This window comes from Drosophila subpulchrella, chromosome 3L (genome assembly GCF_014743375.2).
Source record: "Drosophila subpulchrella strain 33 F10 #4 breed RU33 chromosome 3L, RU_Dsub_v1.1 Primary Assembly, whole genome shotgun sequence".
Classification (NCBI taxonomy): Eukaryota; Metazoa; Arthropoda; class Insecta; order Diptera; family Drosophilidae; genus Drosophila; species Drosophila subpulchrella.
The window spans coordinates 25167848-25187657 of NC_050612.1; the positions used below are offsets into that span (position 1 = coordinate 25167848).

The following is a 19810-nucleotide window of genomic DNA, read 5'->3' on the forward strand; positions in this document are numbered from 1 at the left end:
GTGTTATAAAGTTTCTGGAAATATACAAATAAAACGTAGGTTTCTAAAGAAACATATGCACTTAAATTAAAAAATTGTGCATTTTTTAAATTTAACAAATATAAATTACGGACCCTTCTCCAAAATTTTTAAAATGTAGTTAAACTATGATGAAGGTTTTACCTTAATTCAAGTACCATACCATTTCGATTATATCAGCTTACATTTATAAGAACGACACCAACACCCAATAAAATGCAAACCTTTAAATTTGCTAGAGCATTTTCGAGTTGGCTTGGCATCTACACAATTTTTATCCTGGGGTTTCGTAGTAGCGTTGAATTTTGCTTTCTTTGACGTTTTGCCACTGAACGTTTTCCCACTACTTTTTATGGCCTAGTAATGTGAAAAATTACCCGCAACGACGACAGAAACAATGGCAGGCGATTTGATAAACAAAGACTGTCAATATTTATGACTAAAAATTATACTGCAATTATATCGCCAAGATATAAGTGCGCGATTTACGCAATGCTCGAACTGGAGTGACAAATAAATAAAATGTATCTGTGGGATACTGCAGCTGACATCGACTGCAGCTGTGCGGGGTTTTGTGTTTCTTTCCTCCGGCCCCCTATTATTTTTTTTTATTTATTTTTCTGTTTACCCCTTGGGTTTTTATTTGTTTTGTCTTGCTTGAACATGACGTAAATGGAAAATTTGTTTTTTCTGCCTACTGACTCTGAGTGGCGGAGTTGATGGCCAGAAAGACGCTTGCATTTGGCATTGAAAAGAGATGATGCTCATTAGCAACTAAGCGGAGTAATTAATTTTTCTTTTTCGGTTTTTCAATCTTCTTTTTTTCGCCACCGTTCCACGCTGCGTATGCGCAATGGATGGAAATCGCATTAATTGGATACAGGAACAGGTAAGCTCGATGTTCGCTGCATTCGCCGTTTGTTACACTTTAAGCACTTTTCGAAACTATCTTTTCGACACTCACATACACACAACCAAATGCCAACACACACACACACACCAAAACACATATAAACATATAAACTCCAATAAATATATATACAAACGTACATACTTAACAAAGGAAAAACCAATAAGGAAGCAATCGTAACCAAAGAGCAACAAAAACTCTTGTAAATATTTAGCTCGCTACTCTGTTTTAAGCCATTTCTTTAACTAATTTCGCCTCTGGTGATTCGTGTGCATAATTTTCCGAATGCAAGAGGTTTGGGACGTGTACAGTGGTCGGCATAAGTATTTTGACAAAATAAAAGTTAAGTATACTCATAACTTGAATATACTTCTTGTAAACTATAGGCATCAATGGAAAGGTAATTTCAATGCCGTTTGAATGATACAATACATTTCTTTACCCATTCAGTACTTATTGAAAAGGACGAATTTGTGTAAATCAACTTTGAAATTTTTAAAAAAAACTTTTTTCCTCGTCTTGAAAACTTAAATTTTTTGATGCAAAAAGTTTCTTCAAACAAAAATAATAGTAACTGCAAAAAGAATTTTTCAAATATCATTTTGCTTATATTTTTTATGATTTTTTGAAGGTGACAATGTCGGAAAAAATTTGTATGAAAAAGACAAAAACATGGCTCAAATGCCTGTTTTTAAGCATTTTCAAAAATTCATAAAAAATATAAGAAAAATGATTTTTGAAAAATTCTTTTTGCAGTTACTATTGTTTTTGTTTGAAGAAACTTTTTGCATCAAAAAATTTAAGTTTTCAAGACGAGGAAAAAAGTTTTTAAAAAAAATTTCAAAGTTGATTTACACAAATTCGTCCTTTTCAATAAGTACTGAATGGGTAAAGAAATGTATTGTATCATTCAAACGGCATTGAAATTACCTTTCCATTGATGCCTATAGTTTACAAGAAGTATATTCAAGTTATGAGTATACTTAACTTTTATTTTGTCAAAATACATATGCCGACCAGTGTATGTGGGCGTATTACAGGCCCATGCAATGGAGCTTTGGAGAAGATTACCTCACAAAGTTTTGACATAACCAAAGTTAATTAGCAAATAAACGCGTTATAGCGGGTGTAGTTTAAATCCCAGATTATTCAGTTGAGCAAAGGCAATTTAAATTGAGGCCAAAAAGTATGCTATTAAAATTTACACAAAGCCAGCAACATCTTGTTTTAAGCAACATGTTGCTTAGCAACATTTGTTGTCAAGAGCTACAAGGAAAATATAGAGATTTCTTTGAAAACTCATAATTAAACCAGCAGTTTTTAAACTAGCTGATTTAGAAATTTAAAAAAAATGTATTTAGACCTATAACAGCAGTAGCGATTGTAGAGAAACCCCATTTTATAGTTAAGACATTAGTTATATAGTTAGGTACTCATTTTCAAATAGTTCATCTAAGTAGTTATGGTTACTACGATCAACAGTAACTTGTAACCTCCCGTAAATCTTCAATAAGTATCCAGTTCAACTATATAACCAGTAAAATACTTAAAAGTAGCTTGACTAGTTGAATACAAATATAACCTAGGAACCCCACAAAGACCCACAGAATCCTCCTGTTCTCAATTACTTTCTCTCTCTTTAAACCCAGCACACTGATTTCCCCCCTGATTTCCACTCGAGTCTTTCATTTCACCCCGGCACCCTCACCACTTTTTTTGTTCCATCAGATCCATAGACTTCCAGATCGCTTTTGAGTTTGGATTTCCGTGACCTCTTGTCCCGTACTCCCCGAAATTGTTCTTGTTTGTTCATTTGTGTGCATTTCAGGGCGGCTACTTAGATGGACTGCGTTCACATTTGGGTGGTTTAACACAACGTGTCAAATCATGGTATTGGGGACGACCTCTAGTAAGTGCCAATGTATTTTTCGTTAAAACGTTAAAAACGAAAACCAACAAAACAAATACCTAATAATAAAACGACACCAGCAACCACAAAAATAGAAATTGTGTTCGCAAGTTGAGTGGAATAATTTTTGTCTGCGAAATGTTTTCACCAGTCTGCATTTTGTTTTTCTTTTGGTACAGACCGTTCAATTTGCATCTCGTTGCATTCAATTTAGCCTGAACTACTTAGTATTGTTGCTATCTCACTATCTCACTCGCTCTCTATATCTCTCTCTCTCTATCTCTCTGTAACTCTGTCTCTCTCTATTAACTAACTAACTTAACTAACTTAACCGTTTTGAATGTGCATTGCAACGAAAGCCACTGCAACTGCAAGTGCAAGTGCCATTAAACTACCAAAATTAAAAGATTTCGTTTCTCGAATTCGGTTGCATTTCCAGCATTTTGTGTTGTATTCGTAGGAACTGTGTTTTAGTTTTGTGCTCTCATTCCAAGTCAAATTTTGCTTGCCCCACAAGTTAAACAACCACATTAGTTTCATTGTGTTTCGTTCTGTTATTATTTTCATTTTTTCGTGGCGCACTCGAAAACGTTTCATATAGATTTCCTTAGTCTCTTTGTAAAGTAATTGTCAATGTAAGTATCTTAAAACAAAAGCTAAACAAGACACAAGACTTAAAAGCCAACAATGCATTTAAAAGCGAAAGGTCAAGCCTTTAAGACAAAAAGTGAATATAAAAAGAGAAAAAACATGAAAAAGAAAAGCTTGAAAAATACATTTGCACATTTACGCATGAGTCACCCCGATTTCTAAACACACGCAAAATATCAATATCAATATCCGTATCAGCATCGAATAAATTGGTCATGGTTCACCGCCAGCCATAACTCACCGATTCACCTCTCACACATCGATTTGTAGTGTTTCTACCATTTCTTTTCATTTGCCCTGTAATTAGTGTAAATCCCGATTTATGTTGGCCTTCATTTTAGCTGCTGCTCTCCCACACAACGACACCAATTAACAAACAACACACGCACCCCAATATCCTAGTTGTAGTTAGCAGCTCTTAGTCCTGTAAAATACTCGTAAGTTGAAGTTTTGAAGTTTTAGTTAGCGCTACATTTGGTCCCACCTAGTCCGACTTAGTCTAGTTACCAAAATCTAAGTGTCTTAGTTGCCAACTCTTGCCATTAGCTTTTATAAATAGACTGTATAATTATTGTACTATATAGTTGCAAAGCCTTAAATTGCACAAACTCAAAGACAAAACACAACCCAGCCAAAAACACAGACAAAATCCACAGATACGCACACAGCACTCGCATATTCATAAATTGCACTCTTGAATTTAGTCCAAAATATTAAATTGGTGAAAAGCCAATTGTATAAGAATAAACAACAGTGGCTTAAAAAAATCATTTCATTCGGTGTTAATTTAAAAGTGCTGAAAAAAAAGTTAACTCCGCTCTAAAAACTATCCAAATTGTTTTAGGGTTCCCAAAGTTTTAGCCCTTTGTATGGTAATTTTAAGGTTTTTGTAGGATGTTATACAAAATTCTTTGTGACTTTAATGTTCACTGCTCTTTAAAAATGTTTTTTTTTTGTATAATTCTTTCTATAATAAAAATAAATGTTTAAAAACTTTGCCTTAAATTATAAATAATACTGAGATAAATTAGAATGTTAAAGCTATGCAATATTGCCATACAAAGGGTTAGCAACCACAGTAAATTTAAAAAATATTATGTATTCATACTACTTTTTGCCCTTCTTTTCCGATTGTACGATAAAATCCGAAATATAAGATAAGCTGCACTCTCGCCAGTGACAAACTGAAAAACCACTGCCAAGCCAATCAAGCAATCAAAGTTTACATCAACGAATAGTCCAATAATGTGAAAGGTAACCAAAAATCGAATGCAAAAGGAAGAATGACAACTCTGCAATCCAAAGCAAATCAGCTCAGTTCAGTTCACTTCGAATGCCAATCGATATCCAGAATCTCAGACTGTCCCCCTCTATCTCTATCTATTTCTCTCTCTGTTTATCTCTCTCTAAAGCACGCTTTGGCATATGCTGTCCCACAAGAACCACCCATCCACCGACCCAAAAACAAACCCACCACTCAATTTAACCCACCGTATAGTCAACTTGTCATACTTTATTCAATTAAATTTCTATCTGTATGTTTGCAAGTGAGCGAAAATCAAAGCCAAAAAAAAAAGAAACAAGCAAACACTTTCTAAAGCGGCCACAATCAAGAACTTTATAAATATATTCTAACCATATTTCACACGCAACCAATACAGTCTACCAAGAAATCAACTACGTTTTTTATCTCTACTACAAGCAACTACAACGAATTCTTATGCAAATATCTCTACTATTTTCATTTTACATTCAACTTATTGTACGACCAAAAATCAATCAAATGTTTGCTCACTATGCAAAACCCAAACAAACAAACAAACTCATTGCCAACATACAATGTGGCCAAAATCTGAAAACCGAACATAAAATTAAAATGAATAGGAGTTGGCCACAAAACTCTCACGAAGTTTCGATATGAAGGAAGAAGGCGGCACATTGCTGGGCGATAAAGGTGTACGAAGGCATCAGGTGAGTGCTACTCCAAAACTAGTGCAATCACACTAAAATAACAGATATCTATATCTACAACTAATAACTGAATACAGCACTTGAATGCCAACAACAACTTTAATATAACAAAAAACAGAAAACAAACGTATGAGAAACCAATTCAGTTACGGCTCGAAATGATCAGAGTTAATATTTTCGTCGGTTTTTCTAATTACATTTTATACAATTCGGTCACCCCAGAACATTTCATGATTCATTCCAAACAAATCACACAAAAGTTTCTACTTTCTCTCTATCTCTCTTTAGCTAACTCCAAAATATACAACTATGCCATTGAATATTTTTAACTAGAAATATTTGTAAATTTGAATTGGCCTACCTTTCCATAGCTTGAACCGTTTTCTATTGTTTGAACCACACGTAAATAAGTACAACAACCCAAAACAAATATTTACCAAAGTCCTTGAATCAACCAAATGTTAAATTGCTTGCCTTAACCAAATCACAAAATCTATTTTAACAGCTTGAACCAAGTTTTAATTAAACCCAAACACAATTTGAACTTTAAGCTAAACTTAGAACTAATGGATATCAAAGAAGTTTTTATCGAACTGGAAATATTAAATGAAATGGTTTAAATATTTTATATATATTTCATGAATTCGATTTATTTGTTTTGCAGTCCATGCAGCGTCTGTCAGCGGAGCAGAATGGTGGTTCAACGACTGAACAAACACATGAACACAATCCAAACGTCGTACCTGATCATAGAGGCAACTTACACATTACAGTTAAGAAAACCAAACCAATTTTAGGTATTGCTATCGAAGGTGGTGCTAATACAAAACACCCGCTCCCTAGGATAATCAATATCCATGTGAGTATGCAATCGATCATTTAGAGTACTTTTATGCTTAAATTGAACTTGCAATAGGAAAATGGTGCAGCATTTGAAGCGGGCGGCCTAGAAGTCGGGCAACTCATACTGGAGGTAGATGGAACCAAGGTGGAAGGTCTACATCATCAGGTAAAATTCAATCTTGGATCTTGAGTATATCTTTAAAATATAGTTATAGGGAGTGCCACATAAGCCACCAAGGTTTTAAAATCACTATAAAATGTCATTAGGTGTCTAAAAGTATGCAACAATAGTTTTATAACTCAGAACTACAATAAATTTTCTAGGAAGAAAACTATCCTTAATTCATTGCATACTCTTAGGCACCTTAAAATTCATTAATTTATATTTTTTTTAATTTGACACCTCCTATATTTTCCATATCTAATACATCTCTGCTAACTATTTCCTTGCCTTTTCAGGAGGTTGCTCGACTTATAGCCGAATGCTTTGCTAATCGTGAAAAGGCTGAAATAACCTTCTTAGTTGTCGAAGCAAAAAAATCAAATTTGGAACCGAAGCCGACGGCGCTGATATTTTTAGAAGCCTAACATTTGCTTGCCCTGCCGGCCAGTGACCCATTGGAACGCCAAAAGCTGGAGTTCCTCTACGAATGGGGCATCGATTTAACGGAGACGCCAAAACCAATGCCAACACCAATACCGCTAACGAAAGCCAAGAATCCGCCGCCACTGCCGCATGAGATGCACAACAACATCAGTGCCCATTATGGTGGCAGTGCGGCGATCAGCAATCATCAACCTCATCCGCATACGCATCCGCATTCACACACTCACCAGCAGCAGCAGCATCAGCAGCAGCAGCAACAACAGCAGCAGCAGCAGCAACAGCAGCAGCAGCAGCAGCAACATCCAAACACCAAAACGCCCAACACGAACAACAACACACAAGCAACACCAACCGGAGGAGCAGCAGCAACAACTGCGACCAAGCAACAACAACCACCGGGAAACACCAACACACCAACAAAAGCTTCGCGTGAGGCAACTCCCACAAGGGATCAGCATCAGCAACATGCCACGCCCACACGCGAACATCAGCAGCAAACGCCCACCCGCCAGCAGCAACTGCAACGCGAACAACGCGAGCAGCAGCAACGCGAACAGCAGCAACACCAACGCGAACAGCAGCAACATCATCGCGAACGGCAGCAACATTATCGCGAGCAACGCGAACAACGCGAGCGGGAGTACCAACACGAACACGAACATGAACAACACCACCACCATGAACAACACCATCACCAACACCATCGTGACCACCACGAGCAACACCAACAACACCAACAACACCACCACCACCATCATCATCATCATTCATCTGGATCACAGCAGCAACACCAACGCTACAGCAGCAGCAACAGCTACAAATCTCATAATAATTCCGTTTACCAGTAAGGAGAAACCGAGAAACAAGAGTCAAAAATGCAATTCTAGCAATTGGAGCAACAATTTTTTGGAAACATTCTTTCAAAACTGCAACAGCAATTCAATCAGTAAACAGTTTAATTGTGCTACCTATGTTTAAAACATAAAATAAGACCTCTGCCCCTCATGCACGCCTCTTTCTTCACTGAACACAACGCGCTTGACAGAATATAAAAACGAAATTGAACCAAAAATATTCCGGCTTTGTCCCAATTAAACTGTATTCTATGAGTCACCTTATCCCGCTTAAGTAGGCCCCCTAGAAATGTGTTTATTTGTTGTAGCTGAAGAGATGCCCTAACAAAAAAATGTTCAAAGAAAATGAAGTCTAAGAGACCTGTTTGTAAGAAATCCTTTATAAGTTCTTCTTTTTATGTTAAATATATTGAATGATTTCAGAAATATCAAAAGTAAAATTTTAACACTGCCGAGGTTAAAGTAAAAAAAAAACCAGGGCATCTCTCTACCTCACTTGGCTTTCCGTTCTGCATATGTGTCTCCCTACGAAACTATCCTAATACTAGAACCAAGAACCACTCCGATCCTCAACTAGAATATCCAGTGACAAGACCTATCCAGAACTTAGGTATCCTAAGAACCTCTATCGAACCACGCGCTAGTCGAATTGTGTAAATCTGTGTAAACTCTAAAACATATTATTGTATGATTATTATTACTATTGATTATCAAGCGAGCAACGTAGCTTAGACCGTTAGTCATTACTTGTTTAAACTGGTGACAAGACAACAAGTTTTGGTTCACGAGATTACTGTAAGAGCAATGTTATTTGATGATAAACCCACAAAAGCCCCCAAGGAAAAGCAACCACAACCCAATAAGGCATACATTAAGAAAATCAAGAGCTTAAAGTGTTTAAAATGAACAAGTAAAATATCTAAAAATCCCTTAAACAGTAAGCGAGAAGAAGACGATGCAGAGATGAAATATGAAAACAAAGATTAAAGGCACAGACACTGTAAAATATAAAAATAACCAGATAACTAGTAACGAATTATCGCTTTTGTTAGATTCAAACACACACTAACACACAAACATACACGCATGCACGGCACTCACACACACACACACGCATGCATATTGCCAAATTGATTGTATTTACAGCAGCAAATTGAACAAAACTAAAAGTAAACCAACAACAAACAAAAATGAAGCCCACCTAAGCAAAAAGATAATTTGTAAAAATTAAAAATAATCTTAAAATTAAATCACAAGAAATGTAAAAAGCTATAAATATATATTTAAAGAAGGAAGCCACAAACACACACACACACGATAACACTTACACTAACACCCACTCAGAAATAATTAGCCCAAAAAGCGCATCAATTCTAAATTTTAACCAAAATATCAAATTATACATATACCCGCAGTGTTGTAAGGTTAATCGAAGTTTCTAAATTTTTCCATCGACTGAAATTCTCTTATGTTCAATTGGAATTTATTTCTAGACTATAATTATAGTCCATCCATCATATTTCTTGATCAATCTGACAACACCGCAAGGCATATCCCTGTTATTAGTACAACTTAAACTGCACACTGCACAATTTTTGAATGTTTGTTAAATGTTTTAAAGAGCAAAAGCCGACACCAGGAAAATCCGCTGCAAAATTGTATTCTCCTCACCACAAACTAACTAAGGAAAATCCCTCGCACCCCAAATCGATCCCAAGAACCAACTCCAACCGTGAAAAAATGGTAAACGAATTATGAAACTGCTAGGGCAGAAGGACATCTATGTCTGCTCTGCCACTAAAAATGCAAAAATAACATTAACGCTGTAGAGACAAGGAGAAATTAACGCTTAAAATTTGAGGTTGATTGGCATTAAGTAAAAGTTAAACGATGTTGAAGCAGGAAGAGCCGAGCCGACAGGGCGCGATCACGAGCAAGTAAAAAATTATATAACAACTTAAAAAACAGGCACGATGAACAACAGATTGTGCTGACTATAACTTCATACGTATTGTGTAAAATATTAGCAAAGGACGAATTCCTTTTTATAGATCAAAAACAAAAAAAAAACCAACGTATTTTTCGCTCTCTCTATCTTTCACTTTCGATTATACGATCTACGAACTACGATCTACCTATTATATCTGTCACTCACTCATTCAGTCAATCGTCCAGTCAATCGTTTCGGCAAGTTTGTTGATTTCGTTTGTTGTGTGTGATAGTGTTTGGAATAAAATGAAACTTTTGCATGTCACAAGAGCAATTTGTTCACCCTAAGTCCCCCAAAAAAGTTAACTTTGTGTCTAATGATATGTATAGGGCATGGTTCCAATGCCGGGCTTGTTTTTATCATCTCAAATCTACGAAACGACAACTATTCCTCTGCTTAACTCTCTCTTATTAACTCTCTTTATGTATGTGTCTGTGTGGAAAGTAAATATACAAAATTATTAAAATTGAAATTGAATCGTTATATGAGATATTGTACTTGTATTTTTGTTGACTATTATGTAATTAAACGCTTTACTGAATATCGGTTATGTACATTTTTTAGCTAAAAGTAAAAATTAAAAACTAAATTCAAGCAAAGAAGCTTATGCTGTTACTTATTGTTAGTGAATTTACCACAAAAAAGAATGAAACAAAAATCTAAGAAAACCAAAAAACTCAAGTTAAATTTTCAAAAATTTATAAAAACTATAAAATCATTTTGCAACGTTCATGCGTGACGAAACGTATCAAGGGGATTGCCTTGTGGACGCACTTACGCCTTTGTATATTGCGATACATTTTGATGAGAAGGCTTAACTTAAACTTTGAGAACTACCAGATAAATATCTATTTAATATACAAGCAACATATAAAAATATACCGTATATAAAACGTATGCTAAACTATATCTAAATTGTAAACGACAATGAGAAGCAATTTTAAGCAAAATGAAGAAACCATTTCAATTTCAACTTCAGTACCCCCACATGCAAACACACTCGGATGATGAAACCATTTATGTGAATTAATATGTATAGAACTATATATATAACTATGATTACAAACAGCAACAAGGCTATCTATATGCTATGCTAATGAAAGGGTAAACGGCATTTAAACTCATTCAACAAAAACAAACAGAAACCGCATCACACGGGAAAGAAATGAAAGCTTATAAATACCATATAGAACCGTATATGTACCATACCATATAGATCCATAAAACCATGTACCACGTAAATATCGTATCGTAAATAGCAATAGCAGTTAGTTATAGTTAATACGGATAGCTATATTACCGAATAGCAAAGCCTCAGCCGAAGCAAACTTGTTGTACGATTAAGATTGAGCTAGACTTTTAACCAGAGATAATCCAACTTGTAGATATATCGATATATCACATATAAAGTGTATGATTGTGTATATTACCGGTTAACAAAAGAACTCTTATGATTTCCAGGTCTCGCTTTTGAGTTGATCCTCCTTAAGGGCCCCAACAAATATATATCAAGTCCCCAAAACCCTTAATGCATTCAGACCAGACCACAAAAAAAACCAACAACTAACTACAACCAAAACAAACTGTGCCACCTAGTACATACATAACAAGAAATGCTCACTTTTATATTTTTTATCATACATACATACTTATATCGAGAAAGCTAATGAAAGGACACAGAATGAAGCACCGTAAGAACCACTGAACCACAAAACCGAACAAACATAGAAAAATTCTCATACCCAAAAGAATATATTTATATATAGTGTACAAGTTCTATATGCCTAGATATTCGTTCCATTGCTTTTTAGAGCCAATTTGCTTTGCTTGCGAGACAAAATCCCCTGGAAAACCCCATACTTCAATTTTATTTCCACCTCCGAACCCATTCAAAATGACAATTAGGAACGATAACACCAGGCATAAACGCAAAAGATCGAGCTAAACTAGTGCTTAGTGTTTAAATATAAACAATTTCAATAAAGGTATTTCAGTTGTGTATATTGTAAAGAACAATTATAAATGAACAAATATAAAGTTAAACATTTAAAAAATAATTCAACAATTTATTGAAACATTAATAAAATAATTGTATTTATCAAAATTAATACAAAACAAATCTAAGGCATTAGCATAGCAAAAGATAATGGTATACATAAATTGAAATGAAAATGAACACAAAAAGCGCTGATTTAATATTATATTATTAATTATATTATTGCAAACAACAAAGTGAAAAACAAATGATATTGTCCTTGGTATTTACATATACATAAAGAAAAACAGCAAAAAACAAGAAAAATAAAAAGAAAACGTTTTTTTATATAACCGATATCTTTTCGACCGCTGATCTAGGTGGGTTGGAATTGTTTCATTGACTTAATATTATTTTTTATGGTATGGGTATCCTACGGATTTCAGGTTCGGGTTATTTAACAAAAAATACTAAAATATAAAAATTTTCTAACATAAACCTTTGATCATTTGGGGTAAGCGTAGATAACTATAGAAAAATATCTCAAATGGGTATGGTAAACTAGTTTATTATCAAAAAAATAATATTTTAAAAGTGTTTTTGCATCTCTACTTGTTCTGAGTATTTTATTTGAATATTTTTTCAAACCATGGCGCCTCAACGCCCTCATATGCGATGAAAAATCGGCTTATCGATAGAACCGAGCGAGTTCGAATTCGTAGAGAGAGATGGCCAGACATGCCGCACTGTGTGTTTATAAGCGAGAACAAAACTTGGTTCGGCAACAATTTCAAACAAGACGTTAAAGGCGACCGTGCCTGCCAGCGACTGTCCAGGAGTTCAGAAAATCCTGCCAGGACATACAGCCCAAACACGCGGTTCAGATTCAAACTAAAGAAAAATCGCTTTCATTTTAAAAAGTGCGCGCTTCCTAGCCGAGTTTAAATATCCAAAAAAAAAATCAAATAAATAAATATCTTTAAAATGCCTTTCGCACACGAGCAACTTAACGTGGTGGCCAGCGAGCAGCTGAGCAAATCGGAGACCATCCAGCTGCGCAACCAGCACATCGGGTAAGTCATATCCTTCCGTAGTCCTTGCTCCTTGTTCCGTAATCCGTAATCCCTGGTCCGGGTCGTGAGCCTGCGACCTTGCCTTGAATTCGCTGTGGCTGTCAAGGTCAGGCGGCATCCCCCACCCGGCCCACTCATCGCCTTTCCTCCCTGTCGCTCGCACTACAAAATAGCCAGCCCGCTTTTCTTGTATTTTTGGCACTGTTGCCAACATCAGCCCCAGCCCCCCAAAAAAAGATATAATAAAACAAAAAGTACAAAACACACACCGAAAAACAAAAACATGCAGCAGCGCGGCTTTTTTAGATTTTGGCTTTATTGATTTTTATCGCCTGACTGCAAAATAATGGGAGCCCTATATTAGAAAGGCTTTTCAAAATAATTTTAAAAGTTTCACAATGAATAATAGGAGAGTTTATTCTTGGTATAGGGTTCCGAAAACCTCGCTTAATCGAATTTAATTAGCCATTTAGGATTGATTGTAGGCACATTATCTAAGTTATCAATAAACAATTTCAGGTTGGTCAAATTTTTAATTTCACTTTCCCATTTTATGGAAATGTTGTAATTTAACAAACCTACAAATTAAAAAACAGGAACAGTATACGGGTTTGTTTTTATGACTTTGTACCTTTACAAAGTACGTCATTTAAACGTTGAAAACGTCCGATTTCCCAAACAATAGGTAACAATTTTATAGATTATAAAGTGTAAGGTGGAATATATTTAACATTTTTTATAAACAATTGAACAAAATGGTATTCTTTTAAAAGGACATTTTAAATTTGCAATTGTCTTAGTTATAGGATCAAAGTGCATTTATTTGTCCCCGTTAAATTGTTAGCAGCTGTACCCCCGTTTTCTTTGTTTGCCTAAAGTCAACCATAAAATGTTTATCAAACACTGCAAGAGGCCTTGTTTTTGTCTGGCAAACACAAATACAATAACCATTAAATTCGGGAGTGGGCACGGGAATAATCTTAGTAATTATCACCACAGCTGAGGCAGATACTTGTGAATTGTTGAAATAGGCCCCGGTTAATAGTGTAACTAGAGTGCCATATACGTCATTGCATTTTACACTGTCTCTGGGACTTTATGTGATTATTACAACTTTACTATTACCAAGTTAATACGTTTTAATTGTTTCTCTGTAGGCAAGCCTGCCAGCTGTTCTATCGTTCTGACCCCCTGAAAATTGTACGCGGCCAAGGTCAATATATGTTCGATGAGGAGGGCACCCGGTATCTGGACTGCATCAACAATGTTGCTCATGGTAAGTGACTCTACCTATTACTAATATTAAGGGTAAAAAATATCACAGTGACAAATCTTTAGGGTTTTTATGGAAAAAATAAGTATTACTAAGATATTGTAATTTTAAAGATGATGTATCATTTTAGAAACATGATCTTAAAAGATAGAATGACTAAGAATATATGAACATTTAAAGTATTTAAAAGGTAAAGAATATTTGGAAATTGATTTAAGCAATCTTATATATTCAACATAAAAACGTGAAAATTACTTGGGTTTTTTCAAGATTGTTGCTATGGTCTGTTGTTCGATTGCCTAGGCGGCAAATTTGGAACCGGGGCCTGATGACGTTTTATTTTGGACCTACCGTCCGGACGTCGACACTTGGTCGACGGCAGATCCTATTTCTGTTTATGCTGATTAGCAGCGGCACACGCCCAACAAATGGCAAAAACGCTGGGATGCAAAGTGCATGCCATATACGAGTAGTAAAAAGCATACTGGGGGACTTGAAGTGGAATGGGCGGACTCTCGCATTTGGCAACAAGTTCAAGGTTGGCCGCACAAATAGATATAGAACGAGTGCCGGGCCAGACGTCGGCGGCATGTTCAGGCCCCGATTGAGAAGCCCTCTGCCACTGAGTCAGCCTTATCACATCGCCCACCGGCGAATTTTAGATGCTGCCTGGGAATAATGGGAATGTGAATGGGAATAAGGCGGGCGGGCCTGGCCACTTGGTTCTGATTTCAGATTTCGGGCCCCGACACAGAGCCGCAGAGCAATAACTGGTGATTAAGACAACAGCAGTGTCATCGAGACAATCACAATAATAATAATAGCAAATGACCACGGGCCCGCTTGCGTATAAAATATACATCGCGTATTACGAGCACATATATCATCGAGGGGGGCCAGTCAAATCCAGTGTAACCATATCAACAATAACAACAACAACGAAGATTGACGTCGGCAACCAATTTGCCAATTTGCCTTTTCTGGAATCTAGGGAGCTCAAATTGTTTGCGTCTTGTTTGTATTTTTCCAAAACACTTCCTACAACGGAATTTTCCATTTACAAGGTTGAGTCGACAGGAGTTTTTTTTGCCAAAATGCAAATTTAATATTAATTCAATGGGTTCGCCTAGAGCTTAACATTATTACAACGTAATATTTACAAAACAGCCGATCTATTTTAATCAGCTTAGGTGCAAGCTATTTATATGAAGCATTTAGTTTTTCCGAATTAGAGCTACTCGTGCTGATAAGCTGAGGCCATTGGCATTGCGAATGCACTGAAAAATCATTAAATAGATTTAGAAATGCAATGGGACTTGATAACGTCAGCCATTGTTCTCTTCAATTAAATAGTAGCGTCCCTTTGGGTTATGCCTATCTACAAAAGGGGGCTCATCAACCGGTTCCAAAACTATATTCCATTAAGGGTTATCATGCCCAGGGCAAATGGTAAAGTTGTTTACAGCTGAGTGATAGTCACCTGATGATGTTTGCACCTTTTAGCGTTATCAAGTGAATGGATGGAATAGATCATAAATATTTTTGAGGTATTAGTCAGATAAATAAATAGATAGCTTGTTTTTAAACAATGGTCACTTTCAAATGAGAACTTTTATTAGATGAAAATTGGGTCAATTATAAACTAGAAATCATTTGGAATTTATTTATAGTCCCATTTGCTCCACTAAGCACTAAGTAATCGAAATATTTCCCTCCGATTTATTGACCCACTTAGGCATTTGCACATTACCCGAAAGATCGCAAATTTTATTCAACCTCGAACTGACGGCTGATAGTTTGCCACTCCACCTCCAGACCGTAATATATTTAAGACCCGCGCTGAGTCTCGTAACTGATGGCTATACCCATAAGTCATTAATAACAAAGTAAGACATCAGTACTCAAGCAAACATAACATGGAACTGGCACTATAAACCAGATAACGAGTCGAGTGCACGTGTTGACGATCTACGATCTGAATAACAAGTTGTTATGAAACTTGGAACCACGTTCCGCGTAATCTCGTGCTACTTTTCTACTCCGGGCCTCCGAGAACCAGCAACATGTGAACGTCTCGTGCGAATGGAAATGTACTCGAGATAGCGGCTAAGCACAATGCAACAAAAAAGGGGGAGGAACCGCCCCGGGGAGAGTCCACATCTATAAGGCGTACAGTCTGCCCATCCAACCGTCCATTGCTCTGTGCCCGTAGTCTAGTTCCAATATTTGTCTTAGTGCCCCTACCCCACGAGATCTGAGCAATCAGCTGTGCCACTCGGCACACATTGCGAGTGGAAAATTCTGACCAGATAGTCGGAAAAACACCCCGAGTTGTGAAAAGTCGGACAAACAGCCGATATAAAAGCAAGAGCAATTGGAAGTGATCATGTCATAGCGAACACTTGTAGATTGGCGACAATGTCGCGAGATGCTTAGGAAATTCGCACATTTTAGGTACACAAAGGGTAAACGAATAAAAATAGATAAACAAGTTGGTCTTGGGTTTATAGGGAACATAAAGATCATCTGGGGAATGCCCTATTTTAAAGATTATTTTCAGGTTATAAGAAGTAAAATATTACATTTTTAGTTGGAGCTTAAGCTTAGCTTATTACTCAAGGCAAGATTCTTTATAAATTAAAGAAGGTAATGAAATCGTTGGTTCTGAGATATTATTCTAAAAGTTCTAAAAAAAGATTGTTTATATCTAGGGAACTTCATGTCACTTCAGTTAGTGAATACTTAGTCGTACTCAGCACAACTGTACTCCTGTCTACTTAAGAAAATAAGAAACCCAAGCCAAAAGACTCCCCCATGGTCACTTGCAAAACTAATCAGCAATAGGGGAACATAATACTGCATTTCAGGGCACTGATATAGAAACTAGAAACGTGAAGGCATCGCGTGAACTTCACGTGATTTCTAGCTCGCCGAGCACTACGTCTTATCAGAAGGCGTGAGTCCAAGTCCAAATACTACTAATGAGAGTACGCGATAGAATTAGAATTAGTTGACCCCCAAACGACGCAATCTGTTGCCCGTGTGGACGGTGGCGGAGTGGTCTGGGTCCGGGGCTTATCGCCCATCCGTCGGGGCCTACGGAAAAACGATATACTTATGGGTGGCGACGCCGTTTCAATTGGATCCGGGCCTGTCTGAAAGCGTTTTATTCTCGGTGCCGAGTCGGATTCGCCTGCTTATAGGCGGTGCGATGCGCAAACCGACGGGCAATTAAATGGGCAGAGGAGAATCACGTGCGCCACTCGCTTATTTTTAGGCACGCCCGAAGACTGGCAGTACTTAAGTGGGTGAAGTTTGCCCATGCTAATCGCTAGACCTATAAAAAAAAATTGATAATCGACTCTTAAGTTGACGACCACCAACAAAATAATTATTTCTGGGGGTTTTCAGCACCATTTAACTGATGGTGCCTTACACGTGCCTGATTTACTAAGCGGTCTCACTGTTAGAATTATTGGTAATATTAAAAGTCTTATTGGAACACTTTGAAATTTGGCCTTTTATTGTTTTGTTGCTTGATATTAAATATTGAGTGCAATAGTACCCAAAACACCATAATGTTATATTGATTATGAGATTGCTAGGCTTAAACTGGAACCATTAAGATTTTAAATGTACCTAAAATTACATTTTAAGTATGTATAGTTTAAACGGTTTTCTATTCTTCTTCCGTTCCCTGAATTAGTTAGTAAATCTAAGTTATTTATAAATCACTTTTGGTGTATATGACATAAAAATATAATTTTACATTTCACTTTCTTTTTTGCAGTGGGTCATTGTCATCCGGAGGTGGTTCGAGCTGGAGCCCTGCAGATGGCCACCATCTCGACCAATAACCGCTTCCTCCACGACGAGCTGGTCCAATGTGCCCGTACTCTTACCAGCAAAATGCCGGAGCCATTGTCTGTGTGCTTCTTCGTCAATTCCGGATCGGAGGCCAATGACCTGGCCCTTCGTCTGGCCCGTAACTTTACTAAGCGCCAGGATGTCATTACTCTTGACCAGTAAGTTTCTTTTCTTACTTTAACACTAAAATATATTAGGTTTTATTTAAGCAATCTTACTGATCTTCAATTTTCTTTTTTCTTGCAGTGCCTACCATGGTCACTTGCAGTCGGTGATGGAGGTGTCTCCGTACAAGTTCAACCAACCTGGTGGCGAGGTAAAGCCCGACTACGTCCATGTGGCTCCCTGCCCCGACATCTATGGCGGCAAGTTCACCGACAAGATGTATCCGGATGCGGACATGGGTGCTCTGTATGCCCAACCCATTGAGGAGATCTGCCAGAAGCAGTTGGCCAAGGGCCAGGGTGTGGCCGCCTTCATTGCCGAGAGCCTTCAAAGCTGTGGTGGCCAGATTTTGCCACCAGCTGGATATTTCCAGGCCGTATACGAGGCAGTACGCTCCGCCGGTGGCGTTTGCATCGCCGATGAGGTCCAGGTGGGATTCGGACGCGTGGGCAGCCACTACTGGGCCTTTGAGACCCAAAACGTCATCCCCGACATTGTGTGCGTGGCCAAGCCCATGGGCAATGGTCATCCGGTGGGTGCAGTGGTCACCACCCCGGAAATCGCCAAGGCCTTCCATGCCACCGGAGTGGCTTACTTCAATACCTATGGAGGCAATCCGGTGTCCTGTGCGATCGCCAATGCCGTGATGCGTGTCATCGATGAGGAGGGTCTGCAGCAGAATGCCCTGGTCCTGGGAGATTATCTCTTGGAGGAGTGCAATCGGCTGAAGCAGGACTTTGAGTGCATCGGTGATGTACGTGGCGCTGGACTCTTTGTGGGCATCGAGCTGGTTCAGTCGCGGGAGGAGCGGATTCCGGACAAGAAGGCCGCCCACTGGGTGGTTAACCGGATGAAGCAGCTGCACCGAGTGCTCGTCTCCTCCGACGGTCCCAACGACAACGTGATCAAGCTAAAGCCTCCGATGTGCTTCAGCCGGGAGAATGCCGATGAGTTCCTTCTGGCCTTCCGGGAGTGTCTGACCGCCGTGATGCAGGATCGACTGACCAGTGCCGCCTCCGCCGCCATGGCGGCCACCAGTGGCGTCATCGCCACCGCCGCCGAAACGCTGGCCAACAAGACGAAACTCTTCGAGCGACAGGATCGCCTCATCAAGTCCGTCTGAGGCAGTGCCTGCTGGTTGGCCAATGCCACCGTCAGCACCACCAATGCCTCTCCGCCCGGGCACAAAATAGCTTTAGCCACCAAGGATATTTAAATTATTCCATTATCCCCTTAATGTCCTCGGCCCCTTGTCCAATTAGCATTGACCCCCCCTACTCCAAGTTCTCTCCAAAATTTTGATTTGTTTAGCTGTAATGCCAAAATTTTGATTTGATTAGCATTAGTGCCATTTATCCGTAATCTACATATATATATTTTACGCTGTATAACCATTATTCTGTACGTCAAGTATCTTCTAGTATCTAGAAACGTAGGGAGCCCCACACGAATTTCTTCCATTGTAATATGTATATATACAGTTTTGATTATATTAAGTATATTATGTTTAAAAAAATGTTATTAAAAAGTTACGTATATTTTGTAAACTTATGGTGTTTCAATTTGTTACATGGTTTCTGTACTCGTAGAGTAAAAAGAAGAAAATGTTTCAGACCCTTAAAATTATATATGAAAGTATATATTCTTGATCGGGGTCTCCTCCGCAGTCGATATAACCATTTCAGTCCGACCACGTGAATTTCA

The 19810-nt window shown here is 37.8% G+C and overlaps 2 protein-coding genes across 2 annotated transcripts in view; both read left to right on the plus strand.

The window, feature by feature from the left end:
* LOC119555568 (homeobox protein prospero) overlaps positions 1 to 12085 on the plus strand; it is a 40391-nt gene extending 28306 nt beyond the window's left edge. Inside the window, 5 exon segments of the mRNA XM_037867019.1 lie at positions 902 to 907; positions 5373 to 5459; positions 6124 to 6318; positions 6376 to 6468; positions 6762 to 12085. Of these exon segments, the coding sequence (XP_037722947.1) occupies positions 902 to 907; positions 5373 to 5459; positions 6124 to 6318; positions 6376 to 6468; positions 6762 to 7757 (1377 nt within the window). The 3' untranslated portion in view covers positions 7758 to 12085.
* Positions 12086 to 12508: 423 nt separating this feature from the next.
* On the plus strand, positions 12509 to 19653 carry LOC119553611 (alanine--glyoxylate aminotransferase 2-like). The gene is made up of 4 exons (XM_037864069.1): positions 12509 to 12801; positions 13959 to 14077; positions 17865 to 18099; positions 18188 to 19653. The coding sequence occupies exons 1-4, from the start codon at positions 12713 to 12715 to the stop codon at positions 19227 to 19229; spliced, it is 1485 nt and encodes a 494-aa protein (XP_037719997.1). The 5' UTR covers positions 12509 to 12712; the 3' UTR covers positions 19230 to 19653.
* The last annotated feature ends 157 nt before the right edge of the window (positions 19654 to 19810 follow it).

Coding starts and splice junctions, on each gene's coding strand:
- LOC119553611 (XM_037864069.1), top strand. CDS start 12,713: ATGCCTTTCGCACACGAGCAACTTAACGTGGTGGCCAGCGAGCAGCTG. Junction 12,802..13,958: donor CTGCGCAACCAGCACATCGG/GTAAGTCATATC, acceptor GTTTCTCTGTAG/GCAAGCCTGCCAGCTGTTCT. Junction 14,078..17,864: donor CATCAACAATGTTGCTCATG/GTAAGTGACTCT, acceptor TCTTTTTTGCAG/TGGGTCATTGTCATCCGGAG.